Here is a 15,980-nt window from a genome sequence, read left to right on the forward strand (position 1 = left end):
GCGGGCCCCGTCTGGCTGGTAAACCCGGCTGATCACAATCAGCTTGTTCCGGTCGGTTGCATCGGAGAGCTCCTGATCGAGGGCCCGATTGTGTCCGCCCAGGGCTATCTCCACAGCCCCGACCAGACGAATGCCGTCTTCATCACCGACCCGTCCTGGGTGGCCCAGTTCGGTAGCGCCAGGGGAAGACGCATGTACAAAACCGGGGATCTCGTCTGCTACAATGCCGATGGGTCGTTCGACTACTTGGGGCGCAAGGACTCGCAGGCCAAGATCAACGGTCAACGCCTTGAACTGGGAGAAGTCGAGTACCACATGGTATCCGACGAAGACGTCCACGGAGCAGTGGCTCTGCTGGCTTCCAGCGGACCCTACAGCGGGCGACTGTTTGCGGTCCTTTCGCTCTCTGCCCGCCAAGGCGAGGATATCCAGCTTGTCTCCGACAATGGACGCGGACAAGTCAAGTCTATCGTCTCCCGCATTCAAACCAGACTCAGTGCTGCACTCCCATCCTACATGGTCCCGAGCATCTGGCTGGTGGTGAACGGGATTCCCCTGAATACATCCAACAAGATCGATCGGCGCAGGGTGCAGACCCTGGTGAGCCGGCTCGACAAGGCTGCAATCGACAAGCACATGGGTGTCACACACACAACCGACCACTGCACCCCATCGAGCAGCAGCGAGGCACGCATCCAGGACGTCCTCGCCGAGGTCCTCAACATCCCCAGGGACCAGGTCGCCTTGAACCGATCGTTCGTTAGCCTGGGTGGTGATTCGATCACCGCAATGCAGCTGGTTACCAAGTGCAGGGCCCGAGGACTGACCACGCACGTCCGCGATGTTCTCCAGAGCGAAACCGTCGCTGCCATCGCCCGTGGGCTCCGGGTCGATCACAGCCCTTGGAGCGAGGTCGCCGTCGTGGAGAACCAGAAATTCGAGCTGTCGCCCATTCAGGCACTGTACTTTGAAATGTCCGATAACGAGGTTACTCCCTTCAATCAGAGCATGCTCCTCCGCGTTGCTGGTGACGTTTCTCCAGATGCAATCGAAGCTGCTCTCCACGCAGTGGTGCAGCGACATGGCATGCTCCGTGCTCGCTACCACCAAGACAAGGTGGGCGAATGGCGCCAGCTGGTCAGCGACAACGTGGAAAGTTCCTATCGGTTCAAGTTCCACAAGGATGCTCATCCTCAGCTTGTTAAGAAGGCAACAGTGACTGCGCAAGCCTCCATCAACGTAACGAGTGGCCCGATAATTGGCGCCGACCTGTTCCAGGTGCCAGAGGGCGAGCGCGTGCTCTTCGTCATTGCACACCATCTGGTAATCGACCTCATGTCCTGGCGAGTGATTCTGCAGGATCTAGAAGATTACCTCCGGGTCCACGAGTTTAGTACCCCGGCGACGATGCCTTTCCCCGCCTGGGTGCAGATGCAAAAGGAACACGCAGAGACTCAGCTGGGCCCAACAGAATCATTGCCATTTGACCTTCCGGCGTCGGACTACGGCTACTGGGGTGCGTTGGGCAAGAGGTTCGTCTACGATCATGCAGAATCGAGCATTTTCAGCCTCAGCAGCGAACAGACCGCGTTGCTGCTCGGCCCAGCCAACGACAGCCTCCGAACAAGTCCGGCAGACATCTTCATCGCTGCCCTGATGTTGTCCTTCTCTCGCGTCTTTGTAGACCGAGAGGCCCCCACTGTCTACACCGAGGGCCACGGCAGAGAGCCCTGGATTGCATCCGCCGATGTCAACAACACCGTCGGCTGGTTCACCTCAGTGGCTCCGGTCCGCATGCACCCAGCAGGCTCCGAGTATCCGCCCCCCGGCCCAGTTGATGCGGTTGGCCGTGTCAAGCAGTGGCGAAACGCCCTCCCGGGGAACGGCTCATCCTACCTTGCGAGTCGCACCTGGAATCCGCAAGGGCAAGCTGCATTCCGCAGCCACTGGCCTCTCGAGGTCCTGTTCAACTATCTCGGACAGTACCAGCAGCTCAACAATCCGCAAGCGAGCCTACAAGCTGCCTCCGGCGAGCAGTGGGATGTGGCACCGGACGTGGGAGCCGGCGTGCCCCGGCTTGCGCTGTTCGAGATTTCGGCATTCGTCAATCAAGGACAGGTTCACGTCTCGTTCATGTACGATCCAGCCATCGAGCGTGTGCAGGAGGTTCGCAAATGGCTTGCCGAATACGAGCAGTGCTTGAACGAAACGGTGGAAGACCTGCTGAAAGCTCCAGTTCAACGACCGCTCAGTGATTTCTCTCTTCTTGGCGTGGACGATGAGGGTTTGAAGCAGGTCCAAGAAGCAATCACGGCGCTGCCGCTGGTTAATACCTTTGCCGATGTTGACGACGTATATCCCTGCTCACCCATCCAGCGGGGCATTATCATGGGCCAGAGCCTCAACCCTGGTTCTTACGAGGTCGAGACGGTGTTCGAAGTCCATCCTGCCTCCAGCCAAGATCCGGTCGATTGCGAGAGACTTGCAGTGGCCTGGAAGGCAGTGGTTTCGCACCACCCCGCACTGCGCACAGTCATGATGCACAGCCCGCTCGAGGCCAGCGATGTGTTCCAGGTCGTCCTGAGAGCAGCTGCTCCCCGGCACCAGATCATTCGTGGTCAGGACAAAGACGCCGTCAGTGCGCTCCACAGCATCCAAAATATCCCCAACGCCATGGACGCACCGCCTCACTTCCTGACTATATATACCACGCCGACAGGACGCGTGCTGTGTAAGCTGGAGATCCACCACACGATCATGGACGCAGCGTCCCTCGCCATCATCATGGAGGACCTGCGTGCAGAGTATCACAAGCTGCCCACCAGCCCACGACCCTCGTATAGACGCTATCTTGAATACCTGGCATCGCAACCTACAGGGACAGCACTCGACTATTGGGTGACTCGACTGCGCCAGATCGAGCCGTGCTACATGCCCGTCACTGGCCCTGTGCGCGGTCCTGATCGTGAACTTCGCTTTGCTTCCCTCCATATGAGCTCCGTGTCGGCAGAACTGCAGCACTTCTGCCAGACGCACCGGGTGACAGCTGCAACGGTGTACCAGGCAGCGTGGGCGCTGACCCTGCGTGCCTACACTGGCTGCCAAACCGCCACTTTTGGTTTCGTGTCTGCCGGGCGAGGACTCCCCATCAACCAGATTGAGAAGATTGTCGGGCCGTTTATTGATATGCTGGTAACGGCGGTTGATGTGTCCGAGGATACCCCCGTCAGCGACCTGGTCAAGGCAGTCCAGCGCGACTACCTCTCTGCGTTAGAGTACCACTACTGCTCAATCGCTGAGATCCAGCATGCCCTTCAAATAGGCGGAAAGCCGCTCTTCAACAGTATCATGAGCGTTCAGCTCGTGCAGCCGGCCATTGCAGCCACCTCTGGACTTTCGACCATCTCCTTCGAGACAATCGGAGGTTACGATGCCACCGAGTACGACGTGACCATTACGCTCGAGTCCAACACAGCCACCTCTGAGACTACTGCTACCGTGGGTTACTGGAGTCCGGCCCTCTCGGACTGGGAGGCGAATGGTATCCTCCATACATTCGGCAAGGCGATGGAAAGCCTCGTTTCGAGCTCCTCCTCGCTGCTGTCAACAGTAGACACCTTCAGCCATCGGGACAAGACACAGCTGGAGCAGTGGAAGCGCACCTACGAGACATTCAACGGCCAAGAGCTCTACGAGCCCTTCTGCATCCACGACCTCATCACCCAGCAGGCATCAGCCAAACCCAAATCTCCTGCTGTTTATGGCTGGGATACCAGCTTCACGTACGAGGAGCTGGAGCACCAATCCAGCAGTCTTGCCCGCCATCTGATTGCGCTCGGAGTCGGGCCAGAGGTCATAGTTCCCTTTTGCTCGGACAAGTCTGCATGGGCAGTCATAGCGCTGGTCGCTATTCTCAAGGCCGGCGGTGCATTCGTCGCCCTCGACCCTGCCCACCCCCGCAGCCGGCACGAGACGATCCTCGAACAGGTCGATGCCTGCGTCATTGTCGTCAGCCCGTCCCAAGCTTCCCGATTTGAAGGGTATCCTCAAGCCGTGGTTACCGTCAGTAAGGACCTCCTGGACCTGCTCGAGGCGACTGGGCTGTCGGGATCGACCTCTATTCTGCCCCGTGTCACTCATAAGAACACTGCCATCATCATTTACACCTCTGGCAGCACGGGAGTTCCCAAGGGAATCGTCTTGGAACACGGCTCCCTCTGCACGACAATGGCTGCCCACGCCGACGTGGTCGGAATCAATGGAAACAGCCGGGTTCTTCAATTCTCCTCCTTCATCTTCGATGCCAGCGTCCAGGACATTTTCACAACGCTTACACGTGGAGGGTGCGTCTGTATGCCGAGCGAAGACCAGCGCCTGAATGACCTCGCGGGAGCCATTCGTGACATGAACGTGAACTGGGCCTTCCTGACTCCGGCAGTCGCAGCCGTCCTGCGTCCATCCGATGTGCCGGGCCTGAAGACCCTCTCAATGGGAGGGGAAGCGATCCCACAGAACGTGGTTGACATCTGGAAGGACTCCGGCCTCGGCCAATTCAACAACTGCTATGGCCCGGCTGAATGCAGTATTTACTGCTCGGTCAATCCCCGACTTGGGGTCTCACACAAGCCGTACAATATCGGCGACCCCATCTCGAGCTTACTCTGGGTGGCGGAGATCACGAACCACCACCGACTGGCGCCGCTGGGAAGCACTGGCGAACTTCTCATCGAGGGTCCGTTGCTCGCAAGAGGCTATCTGAACGACCCCGAGAAGACGGCCCTGTCATTCATCGTCGATCCGGAGTGGGCGCTTGTCGACGGAGTCAAGGTTGGCCGTCGCCTGTACCGCACTGGAGATCTGGTTCGCTATAACGAGGATGGCACCCTGGACTATGTGGGCCGTAAAGACTCACAGGTCAAACTGCATGGCCAACGACTAGAGCTGTCCGAGATCGACTACCACCTCTCCCGCCAGGAGCAGGTGGCCAACGCCATGGCGCTTCTCCCCAAGTCTGGAGCTTGCAAGGACCGAATCGCCGCGGTCGTCTCTTTCCGTGACTTTGACCAACCCGGATCCTCGGAGTTGAATCTGGTTGCCGACGCCCATCGAGAGGCAGTGGCTGCCCAGCTCAACCAAGTGCGTCAGGCTCTGGCCTCGAGCTTGCCGCCTTATATGGTACCAACCGTGTGGCTTCCAGTCGAGACCATTCCAATGTCTCTTTCCGGCAAGCTCGACCGATCCCGCATTGCGGCGTGGCTTCAAGACATGCAACAAGAGACCGTACTTGCTGCAGACCGTCTACAGGCACGGGGTGGAGGAGCAGATCAGCTAAGCTCGGCCGCGCAACGCCGACTGCAGGCTGCTCTGGCAAGAGTACTGGGCCTCGAACCGGAGCAGGTTCACTTCAACCGGCCGTTCATCGCTTTGGGCGGTGATTCGATCAGCGCGATGCAGCTTGTTTCGCAGGCCCGCAAGAAGGGGCTCGGAATCCGCGTGCAGGACATCCTCCAGAGCCAGAGCATCTTCGAGCTCTGCGACCGCGCAAAGCAGCTGGAGGCCGCTGTCGACCTGTGGCAAGATCCAGCGGATTCAGTCTTTGATCTGTCGCCCATCCAACAGATGTTCATGGCCATCTCGGACGACAAACCCTCCAGCCACTTCAACCAGAGCGTGCTGGTTCAGTGCACTGCTCAATGCACAGGCAAGCAGGTCCGCACTGCGCTCGACTCGATTGTGATGGCTCACTCTATGCTTCGAGCCCGCTTTACCCCGTCGGCCAGCGGGTGGAAGCAGCTCGTCAGCTCTGCTTCCGTCGCCGCGTATGCATTCAACGACTACACAGCATGCAGGCGACACGAGATGGACGAGGCCATTGTGCGTACGCAGGCCTCCCTCGACATCCAGAACGGACCCGTCTTCGCCGCCAACTGGTTCGAGCTCGATGACGGGTCGCGAGTGCTCTATCTCGCGGCGCACCACCTGGTCGTCGACATGGTTTCCTGGCAACTGATCCTCACCGCACTCGAGGACGCCCTATCCCCAGAGATCGAAGCCCCTGTCGTCAACGCCTTCCCGTACCAGTCCTGGGTCCAGCTCCAAGCCCAGGCTCCACGCGCCGAGATTGACTTCCCCGTCTCGGAGCCCCCCAAGGGGTACTGGGGTGGAGAAGACAAGCCCAACACCTACGGGGACGCTGTGGTGGAGATATTCACGCTGGACCAGAGCACCACCAAGGTCCTGCTGAGCGAGTGCCACCGGGTCTTCAACACCAACATCACCGATCTCTTCGTCGCGGCCGTGACCCACGCTTTCGGCCTGACATTCACCCAGCGCCAACTCCCAACCGTCTTCGTGGAGGGCCACGGACGCGATGCCGACGAGCAGCAGGTCGACATCACCAAAACCGTCGGCTGGTTCACTGCCATCACACCCGTCCACGTCCCCGACGCTGCTGATCTCGTCAACACCATCCGCTGGGCCAAAGACCGGCGGCAGCGCCTGAGTACGCAAAGCTATCTCGCCTCGACGTACTCCAACCGGGGCCCAGGCCACCGGCCAATGGAGATTCTGTTCAACTATCTCGGCCATTTCCGCGGCATGACCCGCAATGAGGGGATGTTCAAGCAAGGAAACATCCAAGATGTCCCAGGCTACTCCGACGTGGCCAATAACGTGCCCCGGATGGCTCTCTTCGAGATCAACACCAGGATCACAGACGGGCAGGCAACTCTGATCCTCACCCACAGTCGCTACATGGATCGGCAGGATGGAATCAGGCAATGGTTCCACTTCACCGAGGCGTCTCTGAAGCGCATGGCCCGCGAGCTCCCATCACTGCCCGCGCAGAAGACTCTCGCGGACTTCCCTCTCCTCCCATCGCTAAACTACAGTCTTCTCGACGGGTTGGAGGCTGCGCTGAGCGCCGACCTCGCCGTCAAGAGCATTGACGAGGTGGAGGACATTTACCCATCCTCTGCGATGCAGCACGGCCTCCTCCTCAGCCAGGGCCGTGGTGCAGACGAGTATCGCACCAGCTTCAAGTTCGAGGTACTCAATGCGTCGCAGCCAGAGAGATTCGTCAAGGCGTGGCGGGCTGTCGTGCGTCGCCATCCCATGCTGCGCACCGTCTTCACCTCTGCCATTTCCGGCGAGGGCAGCTTTGACCAGGTTGTTCTTCATTCCCCCACCCCGTCCATTGTGGTCGAGACTGTGCAGGACGCACAAGAGGCCTCCAGTGTCCTCTCTCGCCCATCGGCCGACACGTACAGCAGCCGATCGGAGCTGCCGCACCGCATGACGGTGTGCAGCACCCGCGAAGGGCGTCTCTTTTTCAAACTGGAGATGAACCACGCCCTCATGGATGCGGAATCATTGTCGATCCTGCTCAGGGACATCGATGCGGCATACCGCGGAGCCCTCGACCATCTCCCTGCCACTCCGTATCGCGACTACATCAGCTATGTGCAATCGAAATCGGTGGATGCTGCCCTGCAGTACTGGACCGAATATTTGAGCGGCATCCAGCCCTGCCATTTCCCCTCTCGGCCGTCGCTGCACGAGGCAAAGGAGCTCAATGTGACGGAGATCGACCTCAACCTCGACCACGAGGCCATCCAGTCCTTCTGCAGCGCCCACCGGGTTACCGCCGCCAACATCTTCCAGACTGTCTGGGGCCTTGTCCTGCAGAGCTTCACCATGACTAGCGACGTGGCCTTTGGATATCTGGTTGCTGGAAGAGACATTCCCGTTCCAGGGATTGACTCGACCGTTGGGCCGCTCATCAACATGCTCGTCTGCCGCATGCAGCTCGAAGGCACTTTCAACGCAGTCGATGTGCTGCGAACGACTCAACAAGGCTATCTCGCCGCCCTGGACCACCAGCATGTGCCGCTGGGTCGAGTCCAGCAGTCGCTGGGGATGAGTGGCACCGCGCTCTTCAACACCATGCTCTCCGTGCAGAGACTCAGTGCAGGCGGAGCAGGAAGTCTGAGCAGCCCCTCGCACCTCTCCTTTAAGAGCCTTGCCTCGCACGATCCCACCGAGTTCGACTTGACGGTCAATGTTCAGCTGTCCGACCACGGCTCGCGAGCATCCATCACGCACTGGCCGGGCACCATTTCCCGCTGGCAGGTCTCGCATGTTGCTTCTTCCATGACAGCCATCCTGCACTCGCTGATCCAGCAGCCCTCTGCTGCCATCGGCTCGTTGAAGATGGTTGGTGCGCACGACCACAACCAGATCCGTCAATGGGCTCCAACCGTCACGGGCGTCTTGCACAGCACTGTTCACGACCTCTTCCGTCACCAGGCCACCCTCCAGCCCGATGCCCCCGCGGTGGATGCGTGGGATTGCCAGATCAGCTACCGGGAATTGGACGAGTGGTCCACGAGACTCGCGGCTCATGTGCAGAGGATGGGAGTCACACCAGGATCCAGGGTGCCAATCCTCTTCCCCAAGTCTGCATGGATTGTCGTGGCCTTCCTTGCTATCCTCAAGGCTGGTGCAACTGCTGTTTCCCTGGATCCTGCCCATCCCAAGGACCGCCATCGACTCATCCTCGAGCACACTGGGGCCAGGGTCGCTCTGACTGCTAGATCGTGTGCATCTCACTGTGACGACCTCGGCTTAACCCAGATGAGCATTGACGAAGGTACAGTGCAATCGCTGGCCCCTGCCCGCCAGACCCTCCCCGACGTGGATCCAGCATCGCCTGCCTTTATTATCTACACGTCCGGCAGTACCGGTGTCCCCAAGGGGGTGATTCTGACCCATGAATCCGTCTGCACTAGCATAGAGGCGCATGGAAATGCCCTAGGTATTGCAGCAGGCACGCGCGTGTTGCAGTTCGCTGCATTTGTCTTCGACATTAGCATCCAGGATGTCTTTACCTCGCTGACCCGCGGCGCCTGCGTCTGCATTCCCTCCGATGGGCAACGGATGAACAATCTCTCGGGTTTCATGAGAGCAAAAGCAGTCAACTTTGCATGCCTGACTCCGACGGTCGCATCGCTTCTCTCGCCAGCAGAGGTGCCTACGCTACGTACTCTGGTCCTCGCGGGTGAAGCCGTGTCCCAGAAGGCGATCGAGCTCTGGTCGCAGGGCACGAGTCTCACCGGATTCCACAACTGCTATGGACCCGCCGAATGTACCATTTACTGTGCGTGGAACGGGCAGGTCGGCGCTGCAGGCCAGTCTCCCTGCAACATCGGGCGCCCCCTGGCAAGCTCGCACTTTGTGGTTGACCCGCAGAACCACCACCGGCTGGCCCCGATCGGAAGCCCCGGTGAATTGATGGTCGGTGGTCCCCTCGTGTCCCCGGGATATCAGGGGGATCCCAAGAGGACAGAGGCAGCGTTCATCGAGCTTCCCTTGTGGAGAAGTCAAGCCTGGCACCACGACACAACCCCTACTCGGTACTACGCCACGGGCGACTTGGTCGCATACAACGAAGACGGGACCCTGGACTATCTGGGTCGCAAAGACACCCAGATCAAGCTTCACGGGCAGCGGATCGAGCTGGGCGACATCGAGCACCACCTGCAGCTCAACCTGGGCGAAGCCAGCCGAGTGGCGGTGGACCTGGTCCAGCTCAGCGACAGCCAGCAGTCACTGGCCGCATTTGTCTCGCTTACGGGCGATGTGATAGTTGGAGGCTCCGTGGATGCCATCTCGATTTTCGATGTACATGCAGAGACGCGAGCGTTGTTTGCTGCAGCTGCCAGCGCCGCCTCCAAGCTACTGCCAGTCTACATGGTGCCCTCGCACTACATCCCCCTGCAGCAACTGCCGCTCAACACGTCCGGCAAGGTCGATCGGAAATCACTGCGCAGCCTCGTCTCTTGCATGAGCAGCGAGCAGCTGCGACCCTTCTCTCTGGAGACAGGCAACGAGGCCAAGAGGGCCCCCGCGACCGCAATGGAGCAGGCGCTGCAGCAGCTGTGGTCGGAGCTCCTCAGTCTCCCCGCAGAGGACATTGGCACGCAGGACCGATTCTTCCATCTCGGAGGGAACTCGGTGGCGGCCATGCAGCTGGTTGCCAGCGCGCGCCAGCAGGCAATCCGACTGACCGTCTCGGACATCTTCCATCTGCCCCAGCTCGCGCACATGGCCGAGGCCGCGCAGTGGGTGGACCAGGAAGACGACGACAGCGGCAGCCTCGCACCGTTCGAATTGCTGCCGGAAGGAGCCTCGACCCTCCTAGAAGAGGCTGCCACTCAGGCCGCAACGACTGTGGACCAGCTCGAGGACGTGTACCCTTGCACCCCCATGCAGGAAGGGCTGATGGCGCTCTCCGAGAAGCAGTCGGGGGCGTACATCAACCAGAACTTGTTTACCCTGCCGCCAAACATCGACTTGGACCGATTCAAGGCAAGCTGGCAGTCGGTTGTCAATTCACATCCGATTCTGCGCACCCGCATTGTCTTTTTACCCCAGGCTGGGACCTGCCAGGCTGTGCTACGACCGGCGCCCATCGACTGGCGCACGGGCCCCAGTCTCGACCAGTTCCTCGTCGGCGACAAGGAGCAGGAAATGGGCTTCGGACGCAGCCTGGTCCGATTTGCGATTGTCGGCGGGCATTTTGTGTGGACAATCCACCATGCTCTCTATGATGGATGGACTGTTGCGTTGTTGGTGGGAGAAGTTGAGAATATATATCGCAAGAGCACGGCTGCTCGATCGACCCCAACCCCTTACTCGCACTTCCTTCGATACCTCAAGAACGTCGATACTGCCGCCGAGGACCATTACTGGAAGACACAGCTGGCCGGGGCGACTGTGTCGAGCTTCCCCCCGCCAACAACATCACGCTCGGTCCGAGTTCAAGGGACCTCGAAGATCCGCGTGCAGATCCCCTCCACGCCTGGGTTTGGACTCACCGAAACGACCCTCATCCGAGCTGCCTGGGCCATTGTGTCGGCAGCGTATAGTGGCGCCGAGAGTCGAGCCTTTGGTGTGACGCTCAGTGGACGCAATGCGCCGGTTGTTGACATCGACCGAATGTGCGGGCCTACCATCACCACCGTACCCTTGCACGTCCGCCTTGATCGTGATATTCCGGTCCTCGAATTCCTACAACGGCTGCAGCAACAGGCCGCCGACATGATCGCGTACGAGCACACTGGGTTGCAGCGAATCCGGCAGCTGAGTGCCGAGGCCCAGGCCGCGTGTGATTTCCAGGATCTGCTCGTCATTCACGCTGCTGGAGAAGAGGAGATCCCTGAATCGTCCATTGGACTGCAACGCAAGGAACTGGCAGGTCCGGACCAGGCCGGGGATACTGGATTCCACACGTACAGTTTGGTCTTGGAATGCGTTGCCCACAGGGATCATGTCGCCGTGACGGCGGACTACGACGAGACGGCCCTGCCTCCAGCGCAGATGATCCATGTCCTGCATCAGTTCGAGCATGTCCTGCAGCAGCTGCACAACGTGCAACAGACCGACACATGCAGGCTCTCCGAGATCAGTCTCGTCAGCACGTATGATCTGCAGCAGATCGAGGCCTGGAATGCAGGCAGCCTCGCCCCGCGAGAGGCCCTGGTGCACCACCTCTTTGAGCGTCAATCCCAGGCTTCTCCGGACGCACCTGCGATTTGCGCGTGGGATGGGGACTGCACTTACGCAGAGCTAGATGCCTTAGCCACGCAGCTCGCTCTGCAGCTGGTAGGCAAGGGAATCGGTGCTGAGGCCATTGTGCCTGTGTGCTTTGACAAGTCGATGTGGGCGATTGTCGGCATGCTGGCGATCCTCAAGGCCGGCGGTGCCTGCGTGGCCCTCGACCCTTCGCACCCTCTGAGCCGCAGAGAGACCATTATCCACGACACCGGGGCACGCATCGTCCTCGCCGGGTTGGAGACCATTGCACAAGAAATGCGCCCGCTCGTCGAAGAGTGCATTGTGGTTGATCGGGAAGCGTGCAGCAAGCAGCCTTCCTTCACCGGGTCGATGCTGACTGCCCTCCAACGCATGAAGCCGGCATCGCCAGAAAATGCAGCCTTTGTGATCTATACATCTGGAAGCACGGGCACACCAAAGGGCGTTGTCCTCGAACATTCGAATGTGGCGTCTAGCATGGCCGCCCACGGCCCTGCGCTCGGCTTTCAACCCGGTGTGCGCGTTCTTCAATTCGCCTCGTACACCTTCGACATCAGCATCCAAGACATCTTCACGACGCTGACCAACGGTGGGTGCGTGTGCGTGGTCAGTGAGGACCAGCGCTTCAACAACCTCGCCGGTGCAGTCAACCAGATGGGCGTGACGTCCGCCTGCCTGACCCCAACAGTAGCACAGCTGCTGAATCCACGAGAGGTGCCGACGCTGAAATCGCTAACTCTCGCCGGCGAGGCCGTCACCGAGAAGGTTCGCCGGATCTGGAGCTCCACCGAAGCTGCCCTGGATCGCTTCAGCAACTGCTATGGCCCAGCCGAGAGCACGATCTACTGCTCGTGGAACGGACAAGTTGACAATCCCGAGCGGCGCCCGTCCAACATCGGCAAAGGATTATCTAGTCGTCTCTGGATCGTCGAGCCTGACAACGTCCACAAACTGGCTGCCGTTGGCTGTGTGGGAGAGCTGGTCATTGAGGGCCCTCTCCTTGCTCGCGGCTACCTCAATGACCCTGCAAAGACCGCTGAGCGCTTCACCCTCGACCCCGACTGGGCCTCGAGCAGAGAGCCAGGCGCAATGGCGAGACGCATGTACAAGACCGGCGATCTCGTTCGATACAATGCGGCCGACGGGACAATCGACTATCTGGGTCGCAACGACAGCCAGGTCAAGGTCAATGGGCAGCGAGTCGAAATGGGCGAGATCGAGCACCACCTCCTCTCCGGGGAGGAGGTGCAGGATGGCGCCGTCTTGCTGCCCACTGCTGGGGTCGCCAAGGGTCGTCTGGTCGCGATTGTCTCCCTCAGAGCCGCCGCTGCGATGGCGGATATGACCGATTCGAGCATCTCTCTGCTGCCCCATAGTGACAGCCGCCTGATCCGGCAACAGCTCGGGCTTGTTCGTTCAATGATTGCCGATGCCCTCCCCGGGTATATGGTGCCCTCCGCGTGGCTGGTGGTGCAGCGGCTGCCTCTGAACCGCTCCGGCAAGTACGATCGCCCTCGCCTGATGCAGTGGCTGGCCGAGATGGAAGGCCAGACCTTTGAAGCCGCCGTGAGCGTGGCCGAGGAGGAGATGGACCACATGGTGCCTCGCACCCTGGTCGAGGAGCAACTGCAGACGAGCGTGTCGGAGATACTGAACAAGCCCACTGACCTCATCGCCATCAATAAGCCGTTCGTTGCCCTGGGAGGCGACTCCATCACCGCGATGCAACTCACCGCACGCCTGCGCAGTCAAGGGTGGATGGTCTCCGTCAAGCAGATCCTGCAAGCGCGCTCAATGGCGGATCTGGGCCACAGCATTCGTCCTGCTAGGGAGCTGTCCATCGCCCACACGAGCCAGGCGGACGCCATCAACACCCCCTTCAGTCTGTCGCCCATGCAGCAGTTTTACTTTGAGCTCTCGCGCGGTCAGCCCACGCACTTCAACCAGAGCTTCCTTCTACGCCTCCGGGAGCCCCTTGCGAGCGGCCATATCGAAGATGCCGTGCGCAGGGTGGTCGAGATGCATTCGATGCTCCGCGCCCGATTCCAATCGGCCACAGACGTGGTGGGTGGCTGGCACCAGCTCGTGGCAGCCCAACAACCCCACGCATATACTCACTACAGGGCACAGACGAGGGAAGAAATGAACCAGATCATCACCCGGACACAGACGAGTATCGATATCCGCCAGGGGCCAGTCTTCGCGGTCAATGGATTCGAGTTCGAGGGCGCACAGGTGCTGTTCATGGTCGCGCACCATCTGGTCATCGATCTCGTCTCCTGGCGCATCATTCTGCAGGACCTGGAGGCTCTTCTTGCTCACCGTGAACCGCCTTCAGCCTTGTCCCCCAGCCTGTCCTTCCAGCCGTGGCTCCGTGCACAAGAGGCCTATGCCCGTCGCTCATTGACGCACCCCGAGAAGGTCCTGCCGCGTGCGATTGCGGTGTCAGATCTCGCCTTCTGGGGTCTTGACGAGGGGGCGAACTTGCATGCGACTGCGACAAACCGGCGCTTCACGCTGGACAAGGCTGCCAGTGCCACTTTGCTGGAACCTGCTGTCCACAGAGCCTTGCGCACTGACACGAGCGATGTTCTGCTCGCCTCGCTCCTGCTATCCTTCCACAAGGTCTTTGGCAGTCTGCGCGAGATGCCTGCCGTGTTCAGTGAGAGTCACGGGCGTGAACCCTGGGACGACTCGATCGACCTTTCGACCACCGTCGGCTGGTTCACCACCCTGATGCCGCTGTACGTGGCGGCCAGCGAGATGACCAGCCCAGTCGACCTGGTCCGCCTTGTCAAGGATCGCCGCCGATCGACTCCGGCCAACGGCTGGGAATACTTCACTGCCCGGTACTTGACGCCGGAGGGACAGGCCGCCTTTGCCGGGCACAGCCAGATGGAGCTGCTGTTCAACTTCCAGGGCCAGTACCAGCAGTTGGAAACCGCCGAGAGCCTCCTTCAACCCGAGGCCCGCGATGGACTCGATATCGCCGCCGACATTGGCCCTGCGACTCCCCGCATGGCCGTCATTGAAGTCTCGTCCATGGTTGTGCAGCAGCTGGTTGCCTTTGACTTCACATTCCCTGCCAACTGCCTGCACCAGGACATGATCGGGCGATGGACGGCCGAGTTTGCACGATCGACACAGGAAGTCAGCAGCCTTCTCCTTGCGACACCCCCTCGTCCCACCCGGAGCGACTTTCCTCTCCTGCCCCTGCCGTACGAGGGCCTCGATCGTCTCGCTCAGCAGCAGTCCCTTTTCGGGCAGCACGGCGACGACCCATTCAGTGCTATCGAGGACATTTATCCTTGCTCGCCCGTCCAGCAAGGTCTGCTTCTGGCGCAGCGCCTCACACCGGGTGCGTATGAAGTAAGATTCACCTTTGAAGTCGCATCCCAAATATCAGGAGCCCCAGTCGATGTCGAGCAGCTGTTCGCCGCCTGGCAACACGTGGTCGACCGTCATGCTGCACTGCGAACCTTCTTTATCGACGGGGTGTCCGAAGGCAACATGTTTGACCAGGTCGTCCTGCGTCAAGTGCAAGCGCCCACCACGCTCCTCCACTGCGTCGACCGTCCTGATATGCTGAGGAGGCTCGCAGCGCTACCGACCGCTGCCAAAGACCCGGCCAGTCCAGCACACCGTCTGATCGTCTTCAAGGGAATGGACGGCGAGGTCTACTGCAGTTTCGAGATCAATCATGCACTCATCGACGCTGTATCCATGGGTCTTATCTTGCACGACGTGAGCCGCGCCTATGCTCGCCAGCTGCCCCGTGCACGCGGCCCACTGTACAGCAGCTACATTGCCTATCTCCGATCTGTGGGTGCAGACACCGCGATCGAGCACTGGACCACCCACCTCAAGGGCATCGAGCCGTGTCATTTCCCTCTGTCCTACGAGCACTCCGAGGGCCGTGAGCTACGGCGCGCGGATATCCAGGTGCAGGTGTCTGGCTCGCAGATGCAGCAGATCTCGCAGGCAACCGCAGTGACCGTCGCCAGCGTGCTCAAGACAGCCTGGGGGCTGGTCCTGCGGGTGTTTGTGCGCCAGCACGACATTTGCTTCGGCTCGCTGGCATCTGGGCGAGATGTGGCGCTGCAGGACATCAACGAAACTGTCGGCCCCTTCATCAACATGCTCGTTGCCCGGATGGTTGTCGATCCGGCCATGAGCATCGCCGACCTTTTGCGCCAGGTCCACGCGGACCAGCTTCGTGCCATGGAGTACCAGCACTGCTCGCTGGCCGACATCCAGCACCGGCTGAATCTCGGAGGCCGGGCCTTGTTCAACACTATGATGTCCATCCAGCGCAGCTCAGCACAGAGCGTTACTGATATGGCTCTTCACTTTGAGGCTCTGAGCTCGCATGATCCCACCGAGGT

General features: G+C 60.2%; 1 protein-coding gene across 1 annotated transcript in view; it reads left to right on the forward strand.

Moving 5' to 3' along the window:
• ASPVEDRAFT_60557 (uncharacterized protein) overlaps window positions 1-15,980 on the forward strand; it is a gene marked incomplete at its 3' end in the record, with an annotated part of 16,658 nt that continues 678 nt past the window's right edge. The window contains exon 1 of the mRNA XM_040815536.1: window positions 1-15,978. Within this exon, the coding sequence (XP_040665358.1) occupies window positions 193-15,978 (15,786 nt within the window). The remainder of the gene's footprint in view (window positions 15,979-15,980) is intronic.

The sequence above is a fragment of the Aspergillus versicolor genome, assembly GCF_001890125.1.
Source record: "Aspergillus versicolor CBS 583.65 unplaced genomic scaffold ASPVEscaffold_3, whole genome shotgun sequence".
Classification (NCBI taxonomy): domain Eukaryota; kingdom Fungi; phylum Ascomycota; class Eurotiomycetes; order Eurotiales; family Aspergillaceae; genus Aspergillus; species Aspergillus versicolor.